Below are 25,649 nucleotides of genomic sequence, written 5' to 3'. Positions count from 1 at the left end.
GGTAATTTCTATGCCAGGAATAGTTTGACAGTTGGAATCAGGTAGTAGTATTTAAAGAACAGAAAGTAAAATTTGTAAAATCAGGTTGTTGTTTTCTTGCCTTTTAAGAGTACCTCTTATTTTAATAGTGATAGAATGGCAGCTTATTATATAGTAGTGGTTGAATAGCAATTTTACTCCTTCCTTTCTTCCTTCCTCTATCTATTTATTTTCAAGAACCTAGTTTATTTTCCTAATCTAATTCTTTTCTGATATGATACAACACTACCAGTCCACCCAGCACTTTCTTTGAATTTAACCTAAAATACATACATCAGCCAGCACAAGCATAATTGGTTGAAAGGCAGCTATCTATCCGGGGAGTTCTTCTAAATACTGAATGTGTCATGTGCTTTGACGTGACATATCTATAATATCTCTGAATACAGAAAGCACTTTCTGTGATAGCTGTAGGTGTTAAAGCAGTAGTGTGTTTTAAGAATGTGTGCTGTGCAAATTCTGGCTTGTGAGGTAATGACAAGTGTTTGCCTGCATAGACAATATATTTTTCCCCTTGAGGTCCCCACACACCTAGTTTCCCTCAGGCTCATCATCTCTGTCAGGTTAATCAATAGGCACCGTATGGCAGAGGGTCAGTAATCAGTGTCACCGTGCCTTTAAATCGTGTTGAAAATTTGCTTAAAGCCTGGGCCAATTAACATCGAGATGATGAATGGATGGGAAGATGGGAAGAGCCTGACGCTCAGGGGCTTTGTGAGGAGGAGATGCTCAGCTGTTGAGCAGCAGACACCAGCGAATAAAATCAGCCATTCATGTGAGCTCAGTCCACCCACTCTTAATGATAATGTCAATCTAGCAAAATATATACACATTGGAGTTGTCACGAGTTCATAAATCAAAGGAGTTTGTCAAAGGCATTCAGATTAACGAGGCAGCAGCAATAACAAGTCAAATTTGCATAGAGAATTGCTTGAATCTCAGTAAATTATGATCCTGTTTTTCATTTGATTATTTGCTAATGTCTCAAGAGGGAGAATGATTATATTAGCATGCAAAATCTACTCCAGAAGTAGAAATCTGAGGTATAGAAGACCAGCACACTATGACAATTAATCAGTTTCTGCATACTAGCATAAATGCACAAGGCCCAGAAATGAACTTCTTTTTTATTATTATTTCTGCTTGCTACTGATCCAAATGGTTCAGCTTGACAGAGACTTTATATTGCTTTAACAGTGTTCTGAATTGTGCCTGCAGGCAAGACATAGTTATGCAGCTATAACCAACCTATCCATCTGCCAACCAGATTGGAATTCTCCTATCCAAGGCTTCCATTAACCCCCACTGACAGCTCCAAACAGGATTAAGAATTTGGAAGCATAAAAAATAGTTGTTCTTTGCAAATATACACAATCCCTTTGCCTTTTGAGAAAGGCTGCATCTGTAGTGTTCTAAAATTAGTGCTGGACAGTGTAGCAGGGGGAAAAACCTACTTGGTGGTTTTTTTGGTAATCAGTCATAGGGAGTAAGGCAGTATTAATGGAAGTCCTGTGTGTTTGGTTGTCCCAGAGAGTGTTTTCCATTATATCTGGTTCCTAGCACTGTGCTTGGGTTGGTATATTACTAGAAAATATCACTTCTTGAAAGCTTTAACTGGTGGATCTTGTTGAAGTTCAGCAGTATAGGGAAGCTTTGATGTGGTTGTGGTTTAATAGAGTATGCCAAATGATAAACATACTGGAGAAGCAATATGCATGAAAACATGCAAGAGAATATTATGAGGACACTTCGGGTCCTCTCTAAAACTGGTCCTGGAATAGGATTCTTCAGTTAGCTTCTGAACTTAAATGACCTAAGTTTTCCCCCATTATATCCTAGAAGGATTAATTAAAATTAGTTTAAATATACACACACACTATTTTATTTTGTCACCTTTCATTGAAGAGTTTGAATAATTTTTTTAAAGATTTTTAAATTTTTCCTTTTTCTCCCAAAGCCCCCTAGTACATAGTTGTATATATTAGTTGTGGGTCCTTCTAGTTGTGGCATGTGGGACGCTATCTCAGCATGGCCTGATGAGCGGTGCCATGTCCGTGCCCAGGATTCAAACCGGCGAAACCCTGGGTCGTCGAAGTGGAGCGCGCAAACTTAACCACTCGGCCATGGGGCCGGCCCCGAAGAGTTTGAATAATTTTTATCCATGTAGCTAAGTGACCTTTTAACCTTGTGGAAGGAAAATTGTCCCTACTTTTGAAAATTACAAATCATATATATTTGGAGGCTATAATTAGCTCTGAATCATATAATAAGCTAATGGGAATTATATTAATCTAATTACTAATTTGCCAGTCAAGCCCACTATATAATGTTTGCAACTAGCTATTAGAAATTGGTCTCTAGGTCTTTTTCTTCACATGAGTTGTCATTCTAAATGATGTGAACAAATGATTCCATTTTTTAAATGTGTTCAAAATCAGAGTTATAATTCACCACAATTTACCTGCTTTGCTAAAATGATATAATTTTCCTGGTTACATAGCCCTTTGAATTCTCCCAGTCAAGAATGTGGAAAATGTTACTTCTAGTTTTGGAGCGGGTTATTTTGTTTATAACAGATGTCTATTCAAACAGGCTTAGGCTCTGTTGCACCATCCAACCTTGAGCAAGATGCTAACTCAAAGATATTATAAGTCATTATGAGTAGCTTGACTTTTCATCACTGTGTAAATTAGTTTAGTTTTTCATTTGATTATATAATCAACTCTTAATTATCCATGTCATCAGGAGTTGTGTGTTCAAATAGATAACTGAAAACAGTAAATAAGCCACTTACTAGGTCGCAGAGAATATTGCCCCAGCCATAAACCTGCTGTGTGCTACCATCAAAACCTCTCTACTTCTTGTTTTGGACACCAAAAAAACTCCAAAAAGTTAGGAATGCTTTGCTTATCCACAGAAGAACTTTTCCTTCTTAAGTACTGGCAGATTGTAACTGTAAAGGACCAGGTAATAAACATTTGAGGCTTTGTGGGCCATAGGATCTCAGTCGTGACTACTCACCTCTGCCATTGTAGTGTGAAAGCAGCCATAGACAAAAGGTAAATGAATGGGAGTGGCTAAGTTTCAATAAAACTTCAATAAATGAAGTTTTAGCTTGCTAACTCCTGCTCTAAATTATCATAGTGGCATTATAAGTGGTGAAATGGTAGGACTGTAGTTGGCCTATCTCTTTCAAGTTTCTCTGCTATGAAAACCATTTTTAAAGCTAGCTGGATGGTGTGGATATAGGGTTTCAATTATTAAGCCCTTATTATCTGTGTATTATGTAATGTGTTGAGAGGTAGAGGGAGCCACAAAGACTTCGCCCAGTAACCTTTCAACCTTATTGGGTAGTTGAGAATAATATGCAAACATTTATCTAATTAAGTGCCAAATTACACATGTGCACCAAGATAAAAATGTTAAGGAATTTCCAGTAGAGTAAGCTGGAGTAGTTGTATGGTTTCTTAGAGAAGATGACAGTTGAAACTCATTTTAAGAATGGATAGGACTTGAATAGATTAAATTTCTTGTGTTTATAGTTGTCAAGTGAACTAGACTAGAATTAAGGATCCTTCAGCCTGAAAATTTTAAGATTATATCACGTTTTTGAGACTGTGAAGAGACTTGCTTAACTAGGGCAGAAAATGTGTGTTGAGGGAATCAACTTTATAATGTAGCAGAAAATTCTGGAAGGTCTTGGTAACTAGGCCTAGAACTTCATATTTGATTTCATAGAAATAAAGAGCCATTAAAAGTTTTTGAGGAAGAGATCACCATGACAGTAGTGGTGTTTAAGAAAGAAAAATTAATCTGGCAATAGTACTCAATCCAATAAACATGTTTAAACTCACAGTGTGTTCTCACGCTTTGTGCTGAGCCTTTGGGAAATGAAGATGAAAAAAACTGGCCCTGCCCTGAAGGGAACTTACAGTGTAGGGTGGGGTTGGTAAGCTTGTTCATTTAGAGAGGTAAAATATAAAGCATAAGTGCCAAAATAGAAATCAAGTGCTAATTCAGAGTAATTAATTTCAACTGGGGTAGGTGGGGAATGGAGGGGATGAGCATAGGCTTCTCGGAGAAGGTATAATTTTAGTTGACTCTCGAATCAGAATTTTAGTAGATGAAGAGATCGGGAAAGAAGACTGTTACACGTTGAGGAAATAGAATTAGCAAAAGCAAGGGAATGAGAGAGTGCTCTTCTTATTTTGGAGAATGATAATGTCATGTAAATGGTGAAGAGACTTTGATGGAAAGGTGAGTTGGCCAGATTGTGGACGCTATACTAAGAAGTTTAGACTTATCCTGTAGGTGACAGCAATAAAAGGTTTTTGAACAGGGAATAAGATCTTTTTAGAACGATGATTCTGACAGTAGTGTATAGAGTGGACCAGATACAGATTTAGGCAAGGATGTCAGAAGCCTATCTCAATAGTAATAGCACTAGTAAGAGGTGTTGGTGGTCTAGACTAGAGTAGAGGCAGTGGAAATACAAAACTAGAGTTACATCTACTAAAATAGACGATCCAAAGGAAAAATTGAAGACCTGAAATTGGCTAGATACATTCAAAGGAAAAAAGAAGATGTGAGGAGAGGGTGAGTAAAAGTTGACTCAGAGGAGTCAGGTCAGGGATGGAAAGAAAAATTGGGGGAGAAAGAGCTGGCCTAGAATGGGTGAGTATGGTAAAAGAGTGCTTTAAATTTGGATATGTTGATTTTGAGACAGGTTATTTAAGTTTATCATCTGAATACTTTTTAAAATTTGATTCCGTTTGCTTTTTTATTCACCCCCAGGTTACTTCTGGAAATATTTTATCCAAAATATATCCCCAAGATCTAATGCATGAGCTTTAGCAATATTCCACTTTATTGACTTTTTCCTACCCAAATCTCTGTTACTATGTTTGCAGGTGTTACAAGACAAATGCTTCCAGTTTGAAGTTAAATTCAAAATCGTCAGTGAGACTTTTATTTTGCCCCCTTTCATTCTAGGCTAGTAAGTGCTGGGCTAATAGAAATATTTGAGTTAATATAAAAGGTAACAAGTTATGTAGTATCTTTTTCAGAGACATTTTAGTATAATGCTACTGTTTATACAGTATTGTTATTCCAGCATTATAAACACATTCTGCAAATGATTTACTATAATAAAATGTTCCATCTGAGTATTGTGAATGAGTTGGTCTGAGCAGTCAGGTTTTTCTAGTTGGCTCAGGGTTAAGTGGTAGAATATAACTTTTATTTATATTGATGGACTTCCCCCTCCCCCAATTTTTTCATCTGACTTCTATTTGACTTCTATTTTTCCGTTTCTTAACATATTTTCTTCTAGGTTTCATCTATTTTGTTAATTTATGTTTTGACATAATTTTAGCTTCACACAAAAGTTGAAAGATTAGTACAAAGAATCCCCTTATACTCTTCACGCAGATTCTCCATATGTTAACATGTTACTACATTTCCTTTATCTCTATTTACACATATGTATATATACTCACATTTACTTACTTATTTTTTCTGAACTGTTTGAATGTTAGAGACATAATGTCCTTTTACCCCAAATGTTTCATTATATGTTTCCTAAACACAAGAACATTCTTTTAAATAACCACAATACAAATTATCAAAATCAGGAAATTGAATGTATAAACGAACTGTGGTACATCCATACAGTGATACTATTTGGCAATAAAAAGGAAAGAACTACTGATACATGCAACAACACGAATGAATCTCAAATGTATTATGCTAAGTGAAAAAAGACAGACTGAAAAAATTACTATGTGCTTCCATTTTATGATATTTGGGAAAGACAAAATTATTGAGACAAAAAAATGAGTGATCATTGGAGAAAGGATTTGACTGTAAAGGGGCAGCGCAAGGGAATGTAGGGAGGGATGGAACTGCTTTCCATCTTGATTGTGGTGGTAGTTATACATCTATGCTTTTGTCAGAACTCATAGAGCTAGACACCAAAAATGAATTTTTCTGCATGTAAGTTTAGAATTGGGGAGACAATCAGGAAATTAACATTGATACAATGTTATTAGTTCATCTACAGACCTTATTCAGATTTTTCCAATTGTTCCAATAATGTCCTTTATACCATTATTTTATAATACCCACTCAATAGTTACCCATCAAAATCAGACAAAATAGAGGGTCAGGAGAAAGAAAATTTGGGATATGGGCTAGATAGTTACTACTTATCCTGTTAGGCTCAGATCAGTATTTTTCACTATATAATTCAGTATAGAGGAATTTACCATCAATTTTGTTTCAGCTCCCAAAAATAGTCTCAGATCACAAGCTGCATTCAGTTGTCATGTCTAATTTCCTTTAACCTGAAACAGTTCCTTAGTCTGTCTTTGTATTTCATGACCTTGACATTTTTTTGTTAAGTACAAAGTAGTGATTTTATATAATGTCCCTCAATTTGGGTTAGTCTGATGTTTTCTCATAAGCACATTGGGTTTATGTGTTTTTGGTAAGGTAACCTCAGTAGTAATAACACATCATATCAAGAGGCACCTAATGTTAAGGTTGTGTCTGCCAGATCTCTCCACTGTGAGGTTACTGTGTTTCTTTTTGTAATTATTAAATATCTTATGGAGGAATATTTTGAGATTATGTAACCATCCTGTTATTTGTCTAACTTTCACCCACTAATTTGTGTGATGAACCTTACTTGCATCAATTAGTTGCCCTTAAACAGAACTTATTTGACATAACTTAGCTTGAAGACCCAGGGCAATTGTGAACATTGCTTACTGGGGTGCATCATAGATAAAGATACAAGGAATAACTGTGCTGCTGAACTCTCCTGGGTGATACTGGAGAGCACACAGCTTTGAGAACCACTGAGGTGACCATTTAGATATACATGGCTATTTCATCATTCTCTCCACTCTTAAGACTATAGAGCTATTTATCTCTTATTCACTGGTTTTCTGGCTCTTCTCTTCACTTTTAGGAGGGTACCTTACTCCTTGCTTCTGATATCATGACTGTTTAATGACCCTCCTCTATTGTATATAACAACAGAGTTGAATTTTTAGTGCTGATTTGGTTTCTCATGGTGGATGGTCATTGGAAAAAATGTTGGGTTAATCTATCTAAAAAGAACTAGCTATAACAATGCTTGTTTTTCTTTTTCCTGTTTGTTAAGAGTTACTCTTTTGAACAACACAACCTATGTATATCCTTTGCCCTCATGGAGTGGAGAAGGGAAAGGAGCTCCTCTACAACTCGTGTGTTCTGCTCTCAGATAGTCATTATCCTTTAGCTCCCTTCACCTGTTCCTACCTTAGACCGTCTCATAATACCCACTCAATAGTTCCCTATCAAAATCCAGCTAAACTAGAGGGTCAGAAGGAAGAAAATTGTGGATACAGGCGAGATAGTTACTACTCATCCTATTATGTTCAGATCACTATTTTTTTTTTTACTATGTGATTTAGTATGGAGAGCTCACCATCTATTTTGTTTCATCCCAAGCACCTGTAGAGTAAAAATGTGATTTATAATGTCTTTAGTATAACAAGCTTCCCCCCAAAATTATTTAGAATTTCAAGTTTATAATGATATTTTAACAAAACATAATTAATTTTGAAATATAGGACCTTACATTGAATTAAACAGGTTTAGATTATCTGAAATGGTATTTAAAGGATGGCAGAACTTCATGGTCTGGGGAATAGTCACTTGTAAATTATAAGTTTATAATTGAATACTGGCTTAATTGAATACAGGCTTAACTTTTTATTATATAAGATTTAATTTGGGCATTTAAAACATTGATCTATACTTTAAGAAAAGTTAAATATACAAATTGATTTTATGGGTTTAATGTTGACCTTTTCCCTCCTTTGTCTGATTCTCCTATAATGGCAAATATTGCTAGTTTCCTTATTTGGTATGCCTTATGATCATTAACTCTACTATATCTCTCCTTGATTTTTTTGTAGATAGTCTACATTTGTTTTTTTCAAATTAGGAAGAAAAAGCAATTGGAACTTTGAAGTTATTGACTCTCTGTCCCTTGCTTGTAACAAAGCATGTGTTTTCTTCTTTGTCTTAATTTTAGGGATCTTTACCTTAAAGTGATCATCACAAACGTAAAATATCAAGTTAAACATCATAAGAGAGTTCTACCCAAAAGGAACACTTTAGAGTACTGACTTGTCAGGCCCACTACAGGTGACACACAAGATACAGGTGTTAGCCACAGAGTGCAAGGGCCTTAAAATGACACTATATATATATATATATATATATACACACACACACACACACACACACACTATTTTTCCTTTAATATATTTTTAAATATAATATTTGATACAAACCAAAAAAAGTATAACTAATATCTAAGTTTAAAACAGTTATGATCCTATATTCTACCAATGATTTTATACTCATATGAAAATTTTCAGATAAATTCATATGTTGGAAATAATTTCTGGATCTAAAAATACAGTAACTCCCCAGTTAGAATGTGATGAATATATGTAATGTAGTGAATTCATTAACTGCAAATTTGAAAATATTAACATGACAAATGTAGTTGTGGGAAATAGAGCCCAAATAATATGTATTTGGATTTTCTGTATTTTTGCCTTGCAGATAGTGATTCACATGGTATTGATTGCTAGATTTCTTTTCTATTTTTTTTTTAAGAATTTGGCGGCATTTTTTTGGAAGTTTGGCCCTGAGCTAACATCTCTTGCCAGTCTTCCTCTTTCATTTTTTCTCTCCCCAAAGCCCCAGTACATAGTTGGGTATTCTAGTTGTGAGTCACATTCTACTTCTTCTATGTGGGATGCCGCCACAGCATGGCTTGACAAGCAGTACTAGGTCAATGTGAACCTAACTACTCGGCCGCAGTGTTGGCCCACTTCAGTTATTTTTATTGTGATAAAATATACAACATAAAATTTACCATTTAACCATTTTTTAAGTATACAGTTCACTGCTACTAAATACATTCATAATGTTGCACAACCATTACCCCCGTCCATCTCGGTAACTCTTTTCATCTTATAAAACTGAAGCTGTGTACCCATTAAACAGTAATTCCCCAATCCCCACTTCTCCCAGCCCCTGGCAACCGCCATTCTACTTTCTGTCTCTATGATTTTAACTACTCTAAGTATCTCGTATAAGTGGAATCATACAGCATTTATCTTTTTGTGATTGGCTTGTTTCACCTAGTATAATGTCCTCAAGGTTCATCCATGTTGTAGTTTATGTCTGGCTTTTCTTTCTTTTATTTTTTATAAGGCTGAATACTGTCCCACTGTATGTATATACCACATTTTGCTTATCCCTTCATCTGTCAATGGACATTTGGATTGCTTCCATATTTTAGCTATTGTGGATAATGCTGCTATGAATATGAATGTACAAATATCTCTTTAAGACTCTTCTTTCAATTCTTTTAAGACTCTGCTTTCAATTCTTTTGGGTATCTATCCAGAAGTGGAATTGTTGGATCATATGATAATTCTATTTTTAATTTTTGAGGAACCGCCATACTGTTTTCCTTAGCAGCCGTATCATTTTACATTCCCACCAACATTTTACAAGAGTTCCAATTTCTCAACATCCTTGCCAATACCTGTTGTTTTCTGTTATTGTGTTTGTTTTTTGGTAGTAGCCTTCCTGATAAATGAGAGGTAGTATCTCCTTGTAGTTTTGATTTGCATTTCTGAAATGATTAGTGACATTGAACGTCTTTTCATGTGCTTGTTGGTCATTTGTATATCTTCTTTGGAGAAATGTCCTTTCAAGTCCTTTGCCCATATTTGAATTGGGTTGGGTTTTTCTGTTGAGTTTTACAACTTCTCTATATATTCTGGATGTTAATCCTTTATCAGATATACGATTTGCAAATATTTTCTCCCACTCCTTGGGGTGCCTTTTTATTCTGTTGATAATTTAGAACACTGAACTCACTTTCAATTGGATTGTTGTTTTTTCCTTCTTCTTAAGTATTTAAAAATCCCATTGATATTTTAGGGTTTTCTAGCTGCTGTTTGAGGTGATAATGGCAAGAATGGACTCTAATCCTAAACTACTGATTAAATGTTGTTTTGAGCTAAGTATTATGCTACTTTTTTGGGGGGAAGATTAGCCCTGAGCTAACATCCACTGCCAATCCTCCTCCTCTTGCTGAGGAAGATTGGCCCTGAGCTAACATCTGTGCCTCCCTTACTCTACTGTATATATAGGAGGTCTGCTACAGCCTGGCTTGACCCAGTGCGTAGGTCCATGCCCAAGATCTGAACTGGTCAACCCCGGGCCATCGAAGCGGAGGGCGTGAACCTAACTAACTGCTAAGCACCACCAGACCGACCCCTATGTAGCATTTGATAAGGAAAAGAAAATCAAATCTGAGAAGAGGAGGAAGAGAAAGAACTATTTTTTTTTAGGATCCAGACTTTGAGATCTTGTACCAACCAAACATTTACTATAGTTTAAAACTAGTTATTTAAAAGAGAATGTAATAATCATGGTTTAAGTTGTTATCAGCTAAATGTAGACTGGAACTTTCTTGTGTCCAGTGTCAGCCTGCATTTTCAAAGAACAATAAACTAGACTTCTAATGAATATGATCTGCTGGGCAGTGCTTAAATATAGATGAAATACTTTCCACCTAGATCCCTACATACATTTATATACATGGGCATATATTTTCATTTACATAAGTGTATGTCTGTATGTATATAAATCTTCAAATGAATAAATGCATAAATATACATGGTATTCTAGCTTACAGAATTAGAAATGTAATCCAGTTTACTCCCACAGAATAAGATTGAAGGTAACGAGAACTGAATTAAAGCTTACTTTCTTTCACAGAATTCCTCAGAGAGAGAAGACTGTAATAATGGCGAACCCCCTAGGAAGATAATACCAGAGAAGAATTCACTTAGACAGGTATGAAATTCAGTCTTACTTAAAATAAACAGCTACCACAACAAAACAAAAGACAGGAAACTCTCAATTTGCCATTCGTTAAGCACTGGAGCTTAAATTAAGAGTACACTGTAGTTGGTCTGGCTATAGCCATCAATTTCAATGAAGTAACATTGTTTTTCCAGCCATTTAAAAAATATCCTAGGTATACAAGACAGTCAATTGCTTACATGTAGTGAAAAGAAAATTAAAAAAAAATGTTTCTTGTTCAGGAAAAATAACTTGAAATGCTTCTTAAGTGCAGATAATAGAATAGTTGACTTTAAGCCTTATTTTCCTATTAAGATTCTTCATACATTTTTTAAAAATTAATAACCAGAAGAGATCTGCCTATAGTGAAGTTAGCTCCTTTTAGTCTGCATAATATTTGTTTGCTTTTTCTAAAAGTAAAAGCCATTATTGATGACATCTTTTAAAAAAAGTTTTACTCACTACTGTGCCCCTGTTCCCCAAAGGTAACACATTTTACTTTGAAAGTTCAATGCCTTGGTGCTCTCTTTTTAAAATTAAAATGTCCAAAAGCATTTGGTAAAAAAATTTGCTCTTCTCACTGCCTGTAGCAACCTCTAACATCTTCCATCTCCCAGTGGCCAAAAAGTAAGTTCTTATAGTCTTGCCAGATAATAGGTATACCACCTATTCATTTTTAATATAAAATTAAATAAGATGAGCACCAGCAGTAATAAAAATAGTTTTAATCTACTTGCATTTATAGCATTATTTTAGGAAAAGGTAGAAAAGATCTAGTATTTGTTGAGCACCCTCCATGAAGCTGATACTTATTTTATTTAATCCTCATGATAACCCTGTAAAGTTGCTAGATGTGATTTCCAGTTTATAGGTGAAGAAAATGCAGGCTTAGAGAGGTTAGATGACTTGTTTAATTAGTCACTGATTTGAAACCCATATCTCAGTGTTACCAAAGCATTTCTACTTCTACCTTCTGACTACAGTTTGTATACAGCGTTAACTTAGGGGAAAAGTACTTGAAACTGTGACACACTCATTTTTTATTTACTATATCTTAAAAACTTTTTGGATGGGCACTTTTCCTTTTTTTATAAAAATAATTATGTAGTAAGTAGAATTGAATCAGTTCAGGAAGCTTTGTAAAAAAAACCAAATGATCAGTAATTGATATTGTGCAGTTACAACTTTAACTATTTGGAGATAAACACCTGATCTGTAAATCTAAATAAATAGAACAATATTGAATAAGATAAATTTGGAGATGGAAACATTCTGCCCACTATACAGGAACAACTGTCAGCAAACAATGACACGACAAAAAGTTTTGGCAACTTTATTTAAGCTAACAAACGAATTTTCACTCTGCAAAGTTATAAATTAATTTTAATAGGCTGATCCAGATGGTCCATTTGGAAAATGGATAGGCTGATCTGTTGAAAATTAAACTAAATTTATCTCTCTCATACTTCAAACTGAAGCAAGAGAGAGAATCGTGCCTATTAAGTCCAGCACATACAGATGGACCAGCAGGTCACACATGGGACTAATCTGATTCATTTTAAAAATAAATGCATACATTATTGAATCATTTTCTACTTGCAAGATCTGTCGTGTGCAGTATTTGAAAGAGGTTTAATGTTGGGTTTTTTTCATTGCTTTTTAGCAGGTTTGCTTCACCCCCTCCACTTTAACAACTGTTTTTGGTTTTGTTTTTCCTTCTAGTGCTCCAAAATGATTTTTCTAATATCTGTCATTTAGTGTTGAGATCCAAGCTCTGGAGATTAATTAGGTCATGAGGCTTTTCCCCCCTCCCTTCTTTGTAAAGGGTTTTATCTCCATTCTCTTTGTGAAGAGCATGAACTCAATGTTCTTGGAAAGAGAAATGGCCTTTAGAAACAGGGAAGTAGGAGATCCTCCTGGGGCCCTCAGAGTCTTTTAGCTTCTGGGTGTTTTAACAGCCCCATGAATGCAGATTTGTAAATTTATTGCAGTGCCATCTGGTTTTTTGCTGGAACCAGATTACTGTTGGCTTGTGTCTGTCTATTGTGGTGGTCACTCCCTAGGAGCTTGCCCTCTCAGTCTTAGGGAAGAGTGATGAATAGCAGGGGTCAATAGAAGCGGGTCACAGGGCAGCTGTCCAGGACTGCCCTGAACTTGATTACCCCACTGCTGATTTTTTTAATGTAGGACATAATATAGAAGCTGTTTAAACTCGCTCTTTTCTCTATTGCATATGACAATAATGAAGTGCCATTTGCTCTCCCCTCCTCCTCCCTTTAGTCAAGTTATATAGATAAAAAGATGTCAAGGCTGCCTTTTACCTAGAGTTGACGTAAGTAGGATTTGCATCACATAGGCCATCTCTTGAGAATCTTTTGCAGATATTTCTAATGGGATTTCAGGAACTCTTTCACCATTGATTTTAAAATGCTCTATGTTCCAACAAGCTTAGTATTGTTTAAAACTAATTTTATAGATTTCATATATTATTCTAAAGTACAGTTTTACCATTGTTGATAGGATATGACCACTGCATGTTAACTTGGAGTTTTTTAATTATTAGAGGAGCTGAAAGAAAGGTTACTATATTTCTTAGAGACATTAAAAGGATAATAAAGGACTATTAATAATAAACAACTTTAAACCAAAAATTTGGCAACTTAGATGAATGGGCAAATTCCTTGAAAAATACAACTTACTGAAACCGACACAAGGTGAAACAGAATTTGAATAGCCCTATGTCTATTAAAGAAATTGAATTAATTATCAAAAGGCCTGTATGGTTTCTTTGGTGAATTCTGTCAAACATTTAAGGAATAAATAACACCAATCTTATACAAATTCTTTCAGAAAATAGAGAACAACACTTCCTGGCTTGAATTGTGAAGCCACCATATCCATAATTCCAAAACCTGACAAAGACATTTGCAGAAAAAGAAAATATTGAAGGGCAAAGTCAGGAGAGACTGCTCCCTGCATCACCGAGTCATTTTCTATCCCTGCTTTTCCATTTCATGTCCAACAGCAGAAGGTGGGAGAGTTGGGAAGGGTGTGGGGGAAGAAAAGCAATCTATCCATTTAATTTTCTAAGTTTCAGAATAAATTTCTCACCTTTTGGCAGTAAGTATGAGTTTTTATTTAAATGATGTACAAAGTAGCTACAATTTTCTTTCTACTTTTATTCCTAAAATGTGAAGCCAATGAAACCATTGCAACTGTTTTCATAGCTTTTATTCATATCTGCAAACAAGGGCAAAGGCCTGGGAGGATACATGGAAGTACTCTTACTTTTTGAAAATGTAGCCTTACATCATGCAACAACTTCTTTGCTTCACATTGGTGCTAATAGGATCTGTCAGCCCTGCCTTTCTCTGTAATTCAGTAAATTGTGACCTCTATCTAATCCTTCCCCCAACCCCCATTCCCTTTGTGTATGTGTCCACTTACCATCCTGAGAACGTGGGCAGTGATAAATAAAGCATTGAGTAGATCTCTCTCAACTCTTTGAAAGCAGCATGATGCCAGCCCTCTAGTTATATTTCTTTAAGTGTTTACGTTTTTCTGTATTCTTTCTCTTGTGTAGCTGGAACCCTGGGGATGCAAAGCCATGAGAGAGGCCAAGAAGCTAACAAAGTAGCTGTCTCCCTTGTTAGCTTGTTCCTTTATTCTTTAAAAACAAGATAAAAACCATCTGGCTCAGGGCATTACATTTTCCTCCCCCATGCACCTCTATAGATGGAAACTTCACCTGCAGTGAGGGTTTACATTGATTAGGGAGGGAGCAGTAATTCAAGCTTCCATCCTCTTCGAGGATACTTTGCAGTCTTTAAAGGTGCTGACCCACTGAGTTAAACTGTCAAGGGAGGATAAAAAAGTATCTTCATCCCAGGAGGTAACAGCTGCCAGGTTTTCAACACCTTGCACGCTGCTGGAAAAATGTCACAATTGTCAGCTGAAAGAAAAATGACTCTGTTGTCATCTTCTGTTAATGACTGGGCCTTATTAAAGGAACTACATAAGCCTTTTAGAAGGAGTAAGTAGCTGTTTTCCTTGCCTACCCCGACCCACCACACCAGATTTCTGTGTTGTTCTAAACATTACCTTGGAGTAGATCCACAAAACACAGCAGTGAAGAACTTAAGGTTAAAACAGCCCAGTGTAAGCATGACGCCTGATTGGCATAGCTCCTTTATACAGTTGGATGAGTAGGAGGAAAAAGCACATCACTAACACAGAAAATGACATTATAGTGTGTATTAACAAAACAACAACAACAACAAAAAGTCATTCATAAGCCAGTGAACTGAGAGAAAACATACTGTATTTCTGCTCTTTGGAGGACAATTTGTTTTCAAGCAACATCCAGATGGGTAAATACCATGACATTTCTTTTTTCAAGAGAGTTGCTTCTTTTCTTCCTTAAAAAAAATCAAACTCACTGAATTTACTTCCTTTAATAACTCTGTAATATTTGTATATGATGGCATTCCCTTCTTTCTGATTTGATTGATGAGGGGAAAAGGTTTAATGAAGTCCCTGATATCAGGCAGGCAGGGTTTTTTTTCTATTTGTTTTAGGTTAGTCATTTTAATTGTATTGAGTAATTAGAAGGTACACACAGCCAAGGGAGCTTTGTTCTGATAATTGCTCAAGAAAACCCGTTCCCTGTCTGCCTTTGCTTTGTGTTAAGACATTTCTCCCTCTAGTGGCAATAGTAAGCACTTTGACTCGGCAGTAGGCAAGGTGTAATTGCAATATGACAAACTACGCTTAAGGGACTGTCTTGTAAATACTTTAGTTTGGGGTTTGGCATTGTTTCATTATATATGTGTGTGTTTTCCCCTATGAAACTTCCTACTTCTTTTTTATTTTTTTTTCCCCTGAAGTGCTTTGGGCTTTGGATGGAAAAAAATTGCCTGAGATGTTTATTAAAAAAAAAAAAAAAAATCACAGTGCATCCTGGGTAATGTTTTGCAGCTTGACTTAATTTTAGTCATCTGTTTTAATTACCTATTTATAAAAATGCTTTTGCATTTGTAGACATTATTTAATACTTTGGAAGAAGCACCTCATTTGAAATAAATAAATAAATAGTACTTATTTTAAATAGTCCATGTAACAGACCTTAAAGGTAATTAATGTAGGTCTCTTAAGTAAGACAAAAGTGATCTTTCCAAATCTGATGAAGTGATTTGTTTATTTAACTTCCCACTTCGGCTGAATCCTTCAGAGTCTAATAACTTTTTTTTTAAAACATGGTTTGGCAATTTCTGTCTAGCTACAGAAACCCTTCTTCAAAAAGAAGCAATTTAATAACCAGCTTTCTTAAAATTACTTTGAGGAAGGAAGACTGTATAGGGGGTTGGTGTTTTGTTTTATTTTTATTTCAGTGTAATCATTCTTTGATAGATTGTGTAATCACTGACTTAGTAGAAAAAATATTATTGAACTCCTGGGTTGCAATGACCATAAAAAGTGTATTTTCATATAGAGACTTGAGATATTGTGAATAAATTATAAAGGAAACAGCTTATATGCTGGTCGAAGTCCATATGGGCCCACTTCATTTTGTGTTCAGTGCATAATCTGGATGTACTATTAAAAAAAAAGAAAATGGAAAAAAAATCGTATTGTGCCCAGTTGTATGAGTCCTTTAAAAATCTACCCTAAGAGCAACATGGAATTAGATCAGATACAACTTGGCATCTATTGAACAAGATTCGGTAGCATTAGTGTGGCATTTTTAAACCCAGTTTCAGCTTCCCTAGATGTCTCTTTGTCGTTTGCTTTTTTCTATCCCATATGCTTGCTGGGGACTTGATTTGATGTTACCATTTATTTGAAGGTCCCTGTCTCCCCACTCTCCGCCCCCCAATCACTAGCCGTTTTCATTATACTATATCTTGTTTTGCTATAGGGCTGCTGAACGGATTTCTTAAGCAGCTTTTTGCAAGGTTAAAAGAATGCAGCCTGGTAACAAGTTTGTGTCATTTTAAATATATACCTTCTAGTAAATAAGAAGAAGTCTGGCAATCAATCCCTTTTAGTGTGTTATATGTTTCACCTGACAACTAAACCTTCTATTGATTAGCCATTACTTTGTTAGATAATCCTATGTCATTGAATCCATTGTAAAAAATTAAACTCTTTAAAATGTTTTACCCTAGCAGCAGTGTGAAAATTGAAAACTTGTTCAGAATTACAGCCTGCTTTCACAAAGAAGGTAGTTTTCAGCAAGGCATCTTACTGGTTTATGCTTATGTGCTTTATATGCAATATAAAAACGTATTAAAGTACTCCAACGCAAAGCTCTCTGCCTCTGGTTCAGCAATGAAGCTACCTTTCAAATGTTGCATGGGGACAGAACCTATCTTGCCTATGGCTGTTTTACTCACCGGCTTGATTTTAGCCTGGAAGGAGTCTTACAACAGTAAAATATTGAATGTAAAATATGGAATTTTTTAGCTTCTTTATTCCAGAGTGATCTAAGGACTGTGACAAATTTTAGTTTACTAATCTATGTGACTTCCTTGCGAGTTAAACAAGATAATATACCCATTTTACAGATGGAATGTCTAGAAAATAAAAACCTATATATAGTCTTACTCTAGAAGCTCCCATAGGCCTGGAACAGATTCCAGAATCTAATGTTCCCCTGAGTGTGTTATACTCATTTCTGAGGGGGAAAGGAGTTTTGGAGGAAAACCAAATTATTTTGTTACGTGCCATGGCTATTTTTTTCCAGAAAAATAGCATAATATTTTTATTAACTGCACAAACCTCTAGTGCTTTTTCCCCTAAAATGTTAACTGCATATTTTAATGTTTTTATTGAAATAACATTTTCGTACAGTGAGTTTTGTGGATATTAATTGTATAGGTCTGTGAATTTTTGTTAAGTCTGTCCACCTGTGTAACCCCCTCCCCAATCTAGCTATAGAACATTTTCATTACCCAAGAAAGTTCCCTTGGTCTCCCTCCCAGCCAATTCCCTCACCTCCAATGAATCAAACATTGATCAGCTTACTGTCTTAGATTAGTTTTGCCTTTTCTAGAATTTCGTGTAATGGAATTACACATTTTTGGGGTCTGAATTTCCCTTAGCATAGTGTTTATATGAGATTTATCTATGCTGCTGTGTATATCAATAGTTAATTATCTTCTACTGCATAGTATATTCCATTGAATAAATATGCTGAAGTTTGTTTTTCATTCTTCTTTTGATGGACACCTGAGCTATTTCCCTTTTTATAAATGAAGTTGCAATGAATGTTCTTATGTAAAGATTTTTTGATGAGCGTGTGTTGAATATTTATTCATGTGCTTATTGGCTACTTAGATATTTTCTTTTGTGAAGTATCTCAGTTTTTTGCCATTTTAGAAAATTGCATCATCTGTCGTCTTATTGTTGAGTTGTAGAACTCAACTATATTGAGTTCTAGATAGCAGTCCTTTGTCAGATATATGTTCTGAATGTTTTCTCACAGTCTGTGTCTTGTCTGTTTATTCATGATGTGTTTGGATGAGAAGTTTCTAATTTTTGAATCAAGTCTAGTCTATCAATCCTTACCCCATGATTATGAAGATATTCTTCTAGATTTTCTTCCAGAAGCTTTATAAATTCTAGCTTTTACCTTTCAGTCTATGATCCACCTCACATTAACTCTTATGTGTGCTGTGAAGTGGAGTTTGGGGTTCATTATTTTCCCCATACTTTTATTCAGTTGTTTTGCCACCATTGTTTCCCCATTGAATTACATGGGTGCCTTTGTCAAGAATCAGTTGACTGTTCAAGTGTAGTCTTATTTCTGAACCTCCTGGAGAGGAAGTACTGCTGGATGCAGAGCAAAGGATGACAACGGGTGAGGCCCTGACCAACCGCTACTTCAAGTCCCAGCACAACACAGAGGACGAACTCAAGGTCCTCTATCTTTTCAGAGGCGTCTGTCCTTGCACCAAATACTACACTGTCTTGATTATTGTGGCTTTATATAATAAGTCTTGCAATCAAGTCGTGTGAGTCCTACATATTTTTTATTTTTAATATTGTTTTGGCTATGCTGGATACTTCACATTTCTATATAAATTTTAAGATCAACTTAGCAGTTTCTATTAAAGTCTGTGGGGTTTTGATTTGGATTTTATTGAAACTATATATCCATTTGAGTAGAATCAACCTCTCATTAATATTGAGTCTTCCAGTTTGTAAACTTGGTATATAGCTCCATTTATTTGTCTTTTAAAATTTTTCTAAGCAGTTTTTTTTTACTTTTCGGTGTACATTTCTTGCACATAGTTAGGTTTATTCTTAAGTATTTAATGTTTTTCAATGCTATTGTAAATTTTTTTTATTCTCTAATCGTTTGCTGCTAGAATATGCAGATATAATTGATTTTTGACTGTTAACCCTGTTTCCTGTCATTTGTGAATAAAGACAATTTTATTTCTTCTTTTCCAACTTATTTGCCTTTTGTTTCTTTTTCTTGCTTTGTTTGAATGGCTATGGCCTCCCATGTAATGTTGAATAAGTGTGATAAGAAGACATCTTTGCCTTGTTCCCAATCTTAGAGGGACACTTTTAATCTTTCACCATTAAGTAAGATGTTAGTTGAAATTTTTTTAGATTCCCTTTAAAAGATCGAGGAAGTTCCATTTTATTCCTAGAGTGCTGAGTTTTTTAATGATGAATGAATGGGTGTTTAATTTTGTCAAATGCTTTCCCTCCCTTATCCTCTTAATGTGGTAAATTATATTAATTGACTTTATTAAGAATTTTTGTGTCTGTGTTCATGACAGATATTGATCTGTAGTATTCTTTTTAATGTCTTTGTTAGGTTTTGGTGTCAGGGTTATGCTGGCCTCATAAAATGAGTTGGGAAGTCTTCTCCTCCCTCTCCACTTTCTAAAACTGTTTGTGTGTGATCCTGGTGTTATTTCTTCCTTAAAATTTAATAGAATTCACCAAAGAAACCACCTGGGCCAGAAGTTTTCTTTATGAGTAGATTTTTTTTTTTTAATTTTAAATTTACGTGGAATGATTTTTTTTTTTTTTTTTTGTAAGGAAGACTAGCCCTGAGCTAACATCTATGCCAATCTTCCTCTGTTTTTTATATGTGGGACACCACCACAGCATGGCTTGATGAGCGGTGTGTAGGTCTGGGCCCAGGATCTGAACCCACAAACCCCAGGCCACCAAAGCAAAGCGTGCGAACTTAACCACTACACTACTCAGCTGGCCCCATGTGGAATGATTTTTAATAGCAATTTCAATTTCTTCAATAGATATAGAGCTATTCAAAATTTCTATTTCTCATTGTGTCAGTTTTAGTAATTTATGTCTTTCAAGAAATGTGTTCTATTTTATTCAACAGATTGTAATCTGTTAATGTCTTTAATTTTATTTTAATATTCAAATTATTCCATATTGGTCTGAGGGAGCACCTTTAAGTTGGTGTCTGTGCCCCTCTGGCGTGTCTCTATCATTCTCTGAGTATTTCCAAGTTTTTCTTGTATTTTCCCTGTCCAGTCCTGGAATCAGCCATTTCCCTAGGGGGCTATGGTTCCTTTTAGTGCAGAATGGTATTTAGAAGCCAAGATTTAAACATTAACATTTATTTTACACCTAGATTTCTTTATTTTGAAAAACACGAGTTCACATTGATACCTCCAGTTCCAATCCAACACCACAGGATTTGTTCTAGATTTCTCCCTTTTCATATTTGTAATTCTCTTTCCTAATAATAAGAAACCTGGTTTGATATTTTTTCATTTCAGCACTTTAAAAATGTTGTTCCCTGTTCTTCAAGGCTTCATAATTTATGGTGAAAAGTCTGCCATTGTTTATATTGTTGCTCCTGTGTATGTAGCATCCCTTTTTTCTTTGGCTGCTTTCAAGGTTTTGTCTTTGTTACTGGTTTTTGGCAGTTTGACTGTGTTGGTCCTAGGTCCTGTGTTCTTTGTATTTAATCTCCCTGTGTTTGTATTAATTAATTTATTAGTTGTATTTGTATTAATCTCCATTTAATCAATGGTTTTCACCAATTTTGAGAAATATTTGGTCACTATTTTTATAGCTTTTTTTGTGTTCCATTCTCACCTCTCTTCTGAGTCTCCAATTACACATGTTAGATCATTGAAAATTGGCCCACAGATGACTGAGACTCTTCGATTTTTTTCTTTTCCCTCTCTATTCTTCATTTTAATTTCAATTATCTGTCTTTAAATTCATTGACCTTTTCTTCTGCCATCTCCAATCTGCTTTTAAGCCCATCCAGTAAACTTTTAATTTCAGATAATGTACTTTTCAATTCTAGACTTTGTATTAGGTTCACTTTAGTTTTTTATATTTCTGGTGAAAGTTTCCATCTGTTTACTCTTTTTGACCATATCTTTCATTTAAGTTGTTGAACATATTTATTATAGCTTCTTTGGAGTCTTTATGTGCTGATTGTTACAACTAGGTCATCTCAGGGTCATTTTCTATTGGTTCCTTTTTTCTCTTGACTGTAGGTCCCATTTATCTTCTTCTTCTCGTGTCTAGCAGTTTTTGATAGTGAACGTTATAAATGATACATGGTAGAGATTCTGGATTCTTTTATCTTTCTCTGATTAAATTACTGGCTGATCTCAGTGACTTCGTGGAGTCCTGATTTTACATTTGTTAGAGCAGGTGTATTTTGGTTTTGCCCCTAATCCTAAGGCAGATCCCTTAATCCTAAGACTTACTCTTTAGTTTCAATGCAGGGTCTTTCCAAGTTTTCAGTGGAATGTTTGAGATGCTTATTAAGCCCCACTAATTTAGTAGGAATCAAATTCTAAACTCTGTCTCCCCTCATGGGCAGCAGCTGGAATCTCTACTAAGATCTTTCAGTCTTCTAAGTATTGCTTTCCATTGAAATCTTTGGAGTCTCCCATTCATGTATGTAATTTGGGAGTTAGCCATGGATTTGAGGAGAATTTGTATGCATATTTTGATGCTTCCTTCCTCCCCCATGGCTCTTTCTTTTTTCTGCGATTTCTCTTCTCAGTTTGTGGCCCCTATGGCAGCTCTGAACTCCATCCTCTGACATCTCAAGCCAATAGACTGTGGCTTTCTAATTGAATTTTAGTCACCCTGCACCAAGTAGACTGGTAAGTACCCTCAGGGAAAAAGCTCATAAACATGGATCTTACCCAGTGTGGTTCTCATCTTTCAAGATCAGTCCACTCCTCCCTCCAGTTCCTGCCTACTTTAGGTCAATCTCCAGTGCCTTTAAGTATTATTTTAAAATACTTTTTCCATGGTTTATAATTGTTATCTGCAGGAGGATTAATCCAATACAAACACCTCTGCCATCATTGGAAGCAGAACTCTTTGGCTTAAAGTTTTACTTTATTTGTTAAATACCAATTACTTGATAAATGTCTTTTAAAAACACAGTAAGTTTCCTTAAAAAAAATTTTGTGTTGTCTGTACATGAATAGTAAATGTTTATGGTATTAGTAGTTGCAAAAGAAGTACTGAACCCTGCACCTTGAATATATGTGTACCAATAGTCCCTATACACTAATGTCAAATGATCCAACTTATTCTTTTAAAATATGTGTTTTGAAATAATTTCAAGTTAAATGACATAAGAATAAAGCAGGATAAATTTTAAATGTTTAACTTGTTTAAAAGGAAACCTAATTTTATAATATTATTTGTCTCCATTTTCTTAAAGTGTATTTTTATCCACCTAGGCTCTTTCCAAAGAATGATAATTGACCAAAAATTAATTATTTAAAACATTTATGTTTCCATTGCTGATATAAATAAATGAATGAATGAATGAATGAATAAATGGGGGAGAAATCGTAGCTTTTTTCTTACAGAATAATCCTAGTTAATAAATGTAGAAGGAAAGAAAGAAATTTAAAAATCACCATTAGAAACACCACAGTAAAAATTACTATAGGTAAGATCCGCAAAAGGATGCTAAAATTAGCAGGCAAAAGTTGAAGCAGGAACAGAATATTTGCATAGTCTCAAAATATTTCCATCAATATATTTAGTAATTCCTAAAGGAAAAATAATAAGTTTACAATGGAGAACCTTGGCAGACAAGACCTTAGGCCAGTGATCAGGGTTAACATCACCAGAAATACTTGTCAACATGCCTCCTGACTTGGTGCATTGAGAAGGGCACATCACATCACCTCTGTGCTATCCTTCCTAATAATATATAACCTCATTCTGATCATGAGAAAACATGAGACAAACCTAAATTGGGGGACATTCTATAGGTTAACTAATTAGTACTCTTCAGAAGTGTTAAAGTAATGAAAGACAAGAAAAGACTAAGGAATTGTCACAGATTAGAGGAGACTAAGAAAATATGACAACTAAATGCAACGTGGGATCTTGGATTAGATCCTGAACAGAAAAAGAACATTAGTGGGAAAAGTAGTGAAACTCAAATAAGTTCTTTATATTGTACCAAGTTAATCCCTTAGTTTCGATAAATGTTCCCTGGTTATGTAAGACATTAACATAATGGGAAGCTAGGGGAAATGTATACAGGAATTCATAGCTATTTTTGCAACTATAATGCCGAGCTAGAATTTTAAAAAGTGAATTCTTTCCTATTGTTGGTTATAAGCAGTCACCTGTATCTTAAGATTTTTCTGTTTAATTTCAACACACACATTTATACTAGTAGTTCTCACAGAGTGTTCCTAGACCAGCAGCATTAACATCAACTGAGGACTTGTTAAAAATGCAAATTCTCAGCAGCTCTGGGGATGAGACCTAGCGATCTGTTTTATCAAGCCCTCCAGATGATCCTGATGCATGCTAAGGTTTGAGGACCATGATTCTTAAGACTAAAAGGAAATATTTTTATTAATATATTGGCCAGTTATTAGTAGTGTTTGCTTACCATAAAGTATAACCAGTATTTTTTAATTGTGGTAAAATACATGTAACATAACATTAACCATCTTAACCATTTTTAAGCGTACAGTTCAATAGTATTCACATTTTTGCGTAACCATTACCACCATCCATTCCCATAACTCTTTTCATCTTATAAAACTGAAACTGTATACCCATTAAATAATAACTCCTCATTCCCCCTTTTCCCAGCCCCTGGCAACCACCATTCTACTTTCTGTCTCTGATTTTTACTACTCTAAGTAACTCATGTCAGTGGACTCATACAGTATTTACCTTTCTGTGACTGGCTTATTTCACTTAGCATAATGTCCTCAAGGTTCATCCATGTTGTGGTATATGTCAGAATTTCCTTCCTTTTTAAGGCTGTATACTATTCCATTGTGTGTATATGTATATATATATATATATATACACATATACATATACACACACACCACATTTTGTTTATCCATTCATCCATCAGTGGACACTTGAGTTACTTCCATGTCCTAGCCATTGTGAATAATGCTGCTATGAACAAGGATGTACAAATATCTCTTCGAGACTCTGCTTTCAGTTCTTTTAGGTCTATACCCAGAACTGGAATTGTTGGATCATATGGTAATTCTATTTTTAATTTTTTAAGGAGCCACCACCATACTGTTTTCCATAGCAGCTGTACCATTTTACATTCCCACTAACAGTGCACGAGGGTTCCAATTTCTCCACATCCTCACCAAGACTTGTTATTTTCTGAGTTTTTTTATAGTAATCATCCTAATGGGTATAAGGTGATATCTCATTGTAGTTTTGATTTCCATTTCCCCAGTGATTAGTGATGTTGAACATTTTTTCCTGTGCTCATTGGCCATTTGTGTATCTTCTTTGGAGAAATGCCAACATTTTTGAATAACTAACCCTCCCTCCTTCCATACATAGAGTGAAGCTACTGCTGCTCACATACTTGTTCATGGGCACGTCGGTGGCTTTTGTGGGCTCTCACTTTCTTTGCTTCCCCTGTCTACCTTGTCCCTCAGCTCCCATAAATCTAGAATTTACACATAAGGTCTATTTGTGTGTTGATTTTGAAAATAAGGCAGAATTTGAAAATTGTATATGACCGTATTTTAATATTTAAACCTGTTTTCAACAAATTTTCTTTACAGACTTACAACAGCTGTGCCAGACTCTGCTTAAACCAAGAAACAGTATGTCTAGCAAGCACTGCTATGAAGACTGAAAATTGTGTGGCCAAAGTAAGTAATATTATTCATCAATGTATCATAAGATCCTTTGTCTGTAGACATCTTCAACTCAGTATTGCTATTAAAGACTATTACAGGATTATATATTTAAAAAAGAATACAGCAGGCATCATTTTATATAAAGCAGATTGCAAGTTGGAGTCTCTCTCTCTTCAAGTGCAGCAGATTTTTTTTTATTATTTTTTTCTGGTCACACTTTAGGCTAATTCATATTTTTTGCTTGACACTAGTTATGGATTATCACAAATAAAAAAGATTTCTGTACAAAAATGTACACTTATTTTTGTAAGTTCATTTATGGTTTTTAAATGTAATCAAGTATAGAGCACACCATTGAAAGGATTATGAAATATGCTATAGAAAATCCAATCATTATATCACTATTATTATTTATTGAGTGGCTAATGATAGAAGTATTGCTTTTTATGATCTTGATCTGAGTGGACAAGTATATTTAATCATGCATATAACCAACTCTTTCTCATGTATAAATGTGTGCCA

The 25,649-nt window shown here is 35.0% G+C and overlaps 1 protein-coding gene across 6 annotated transcripts in view; it reads left to right on the top strand.

Moving 5' to 3' along the window:
* The window catches only part of BTRC (beta-transducin repeat containing E3 ubiquitin protein ligase), a 161,124-nt gene that overhangs the window by 74,020 nt on the left and 61,455 nt on the right, over positions 1-25,649 (top strand). For 3 of the 6 annotated variants that reach the window (XM_014837639.3, XM_014837641.3, XM_070484872.1), the window contains 2 exons: positions 10,903-10,980; positions 25,050-25,139. In XM_014837639.3, coding sequence (XP_014693125.1) covers positions 10,903-10,980; positions 25,050-25,139 — 168 coding nt within the window. The remainder of the gene's footprint in view (positions 1-10,902; positions 10,981-25,049; positions 25,140-25,649) is intronic. The other 3 variants (XM_014837644.3, XM_014837640.3, XM_014837643.3) reach the window with 1 other exon arrangement.

Source organism: Equus asinus, chromosome 2 (assembly GCF_041296235.1).
Source record: "Equus asinus isolate D_3611 breed Donkey chromosome 2, EquAss-T2T_v2, whole genome shotgun sequence".
Lineage (NCBI taxonomy): Eukaryota > Metazoa > Chordata > Mammalia > Perissodactyla > Equidae > Equus > Equus asinus.
The sequence above is the reverse complement of the archived record's forward strand: the minus strand, read 5'-3'. Positions and strand labels throughout refer to the sequence as shown.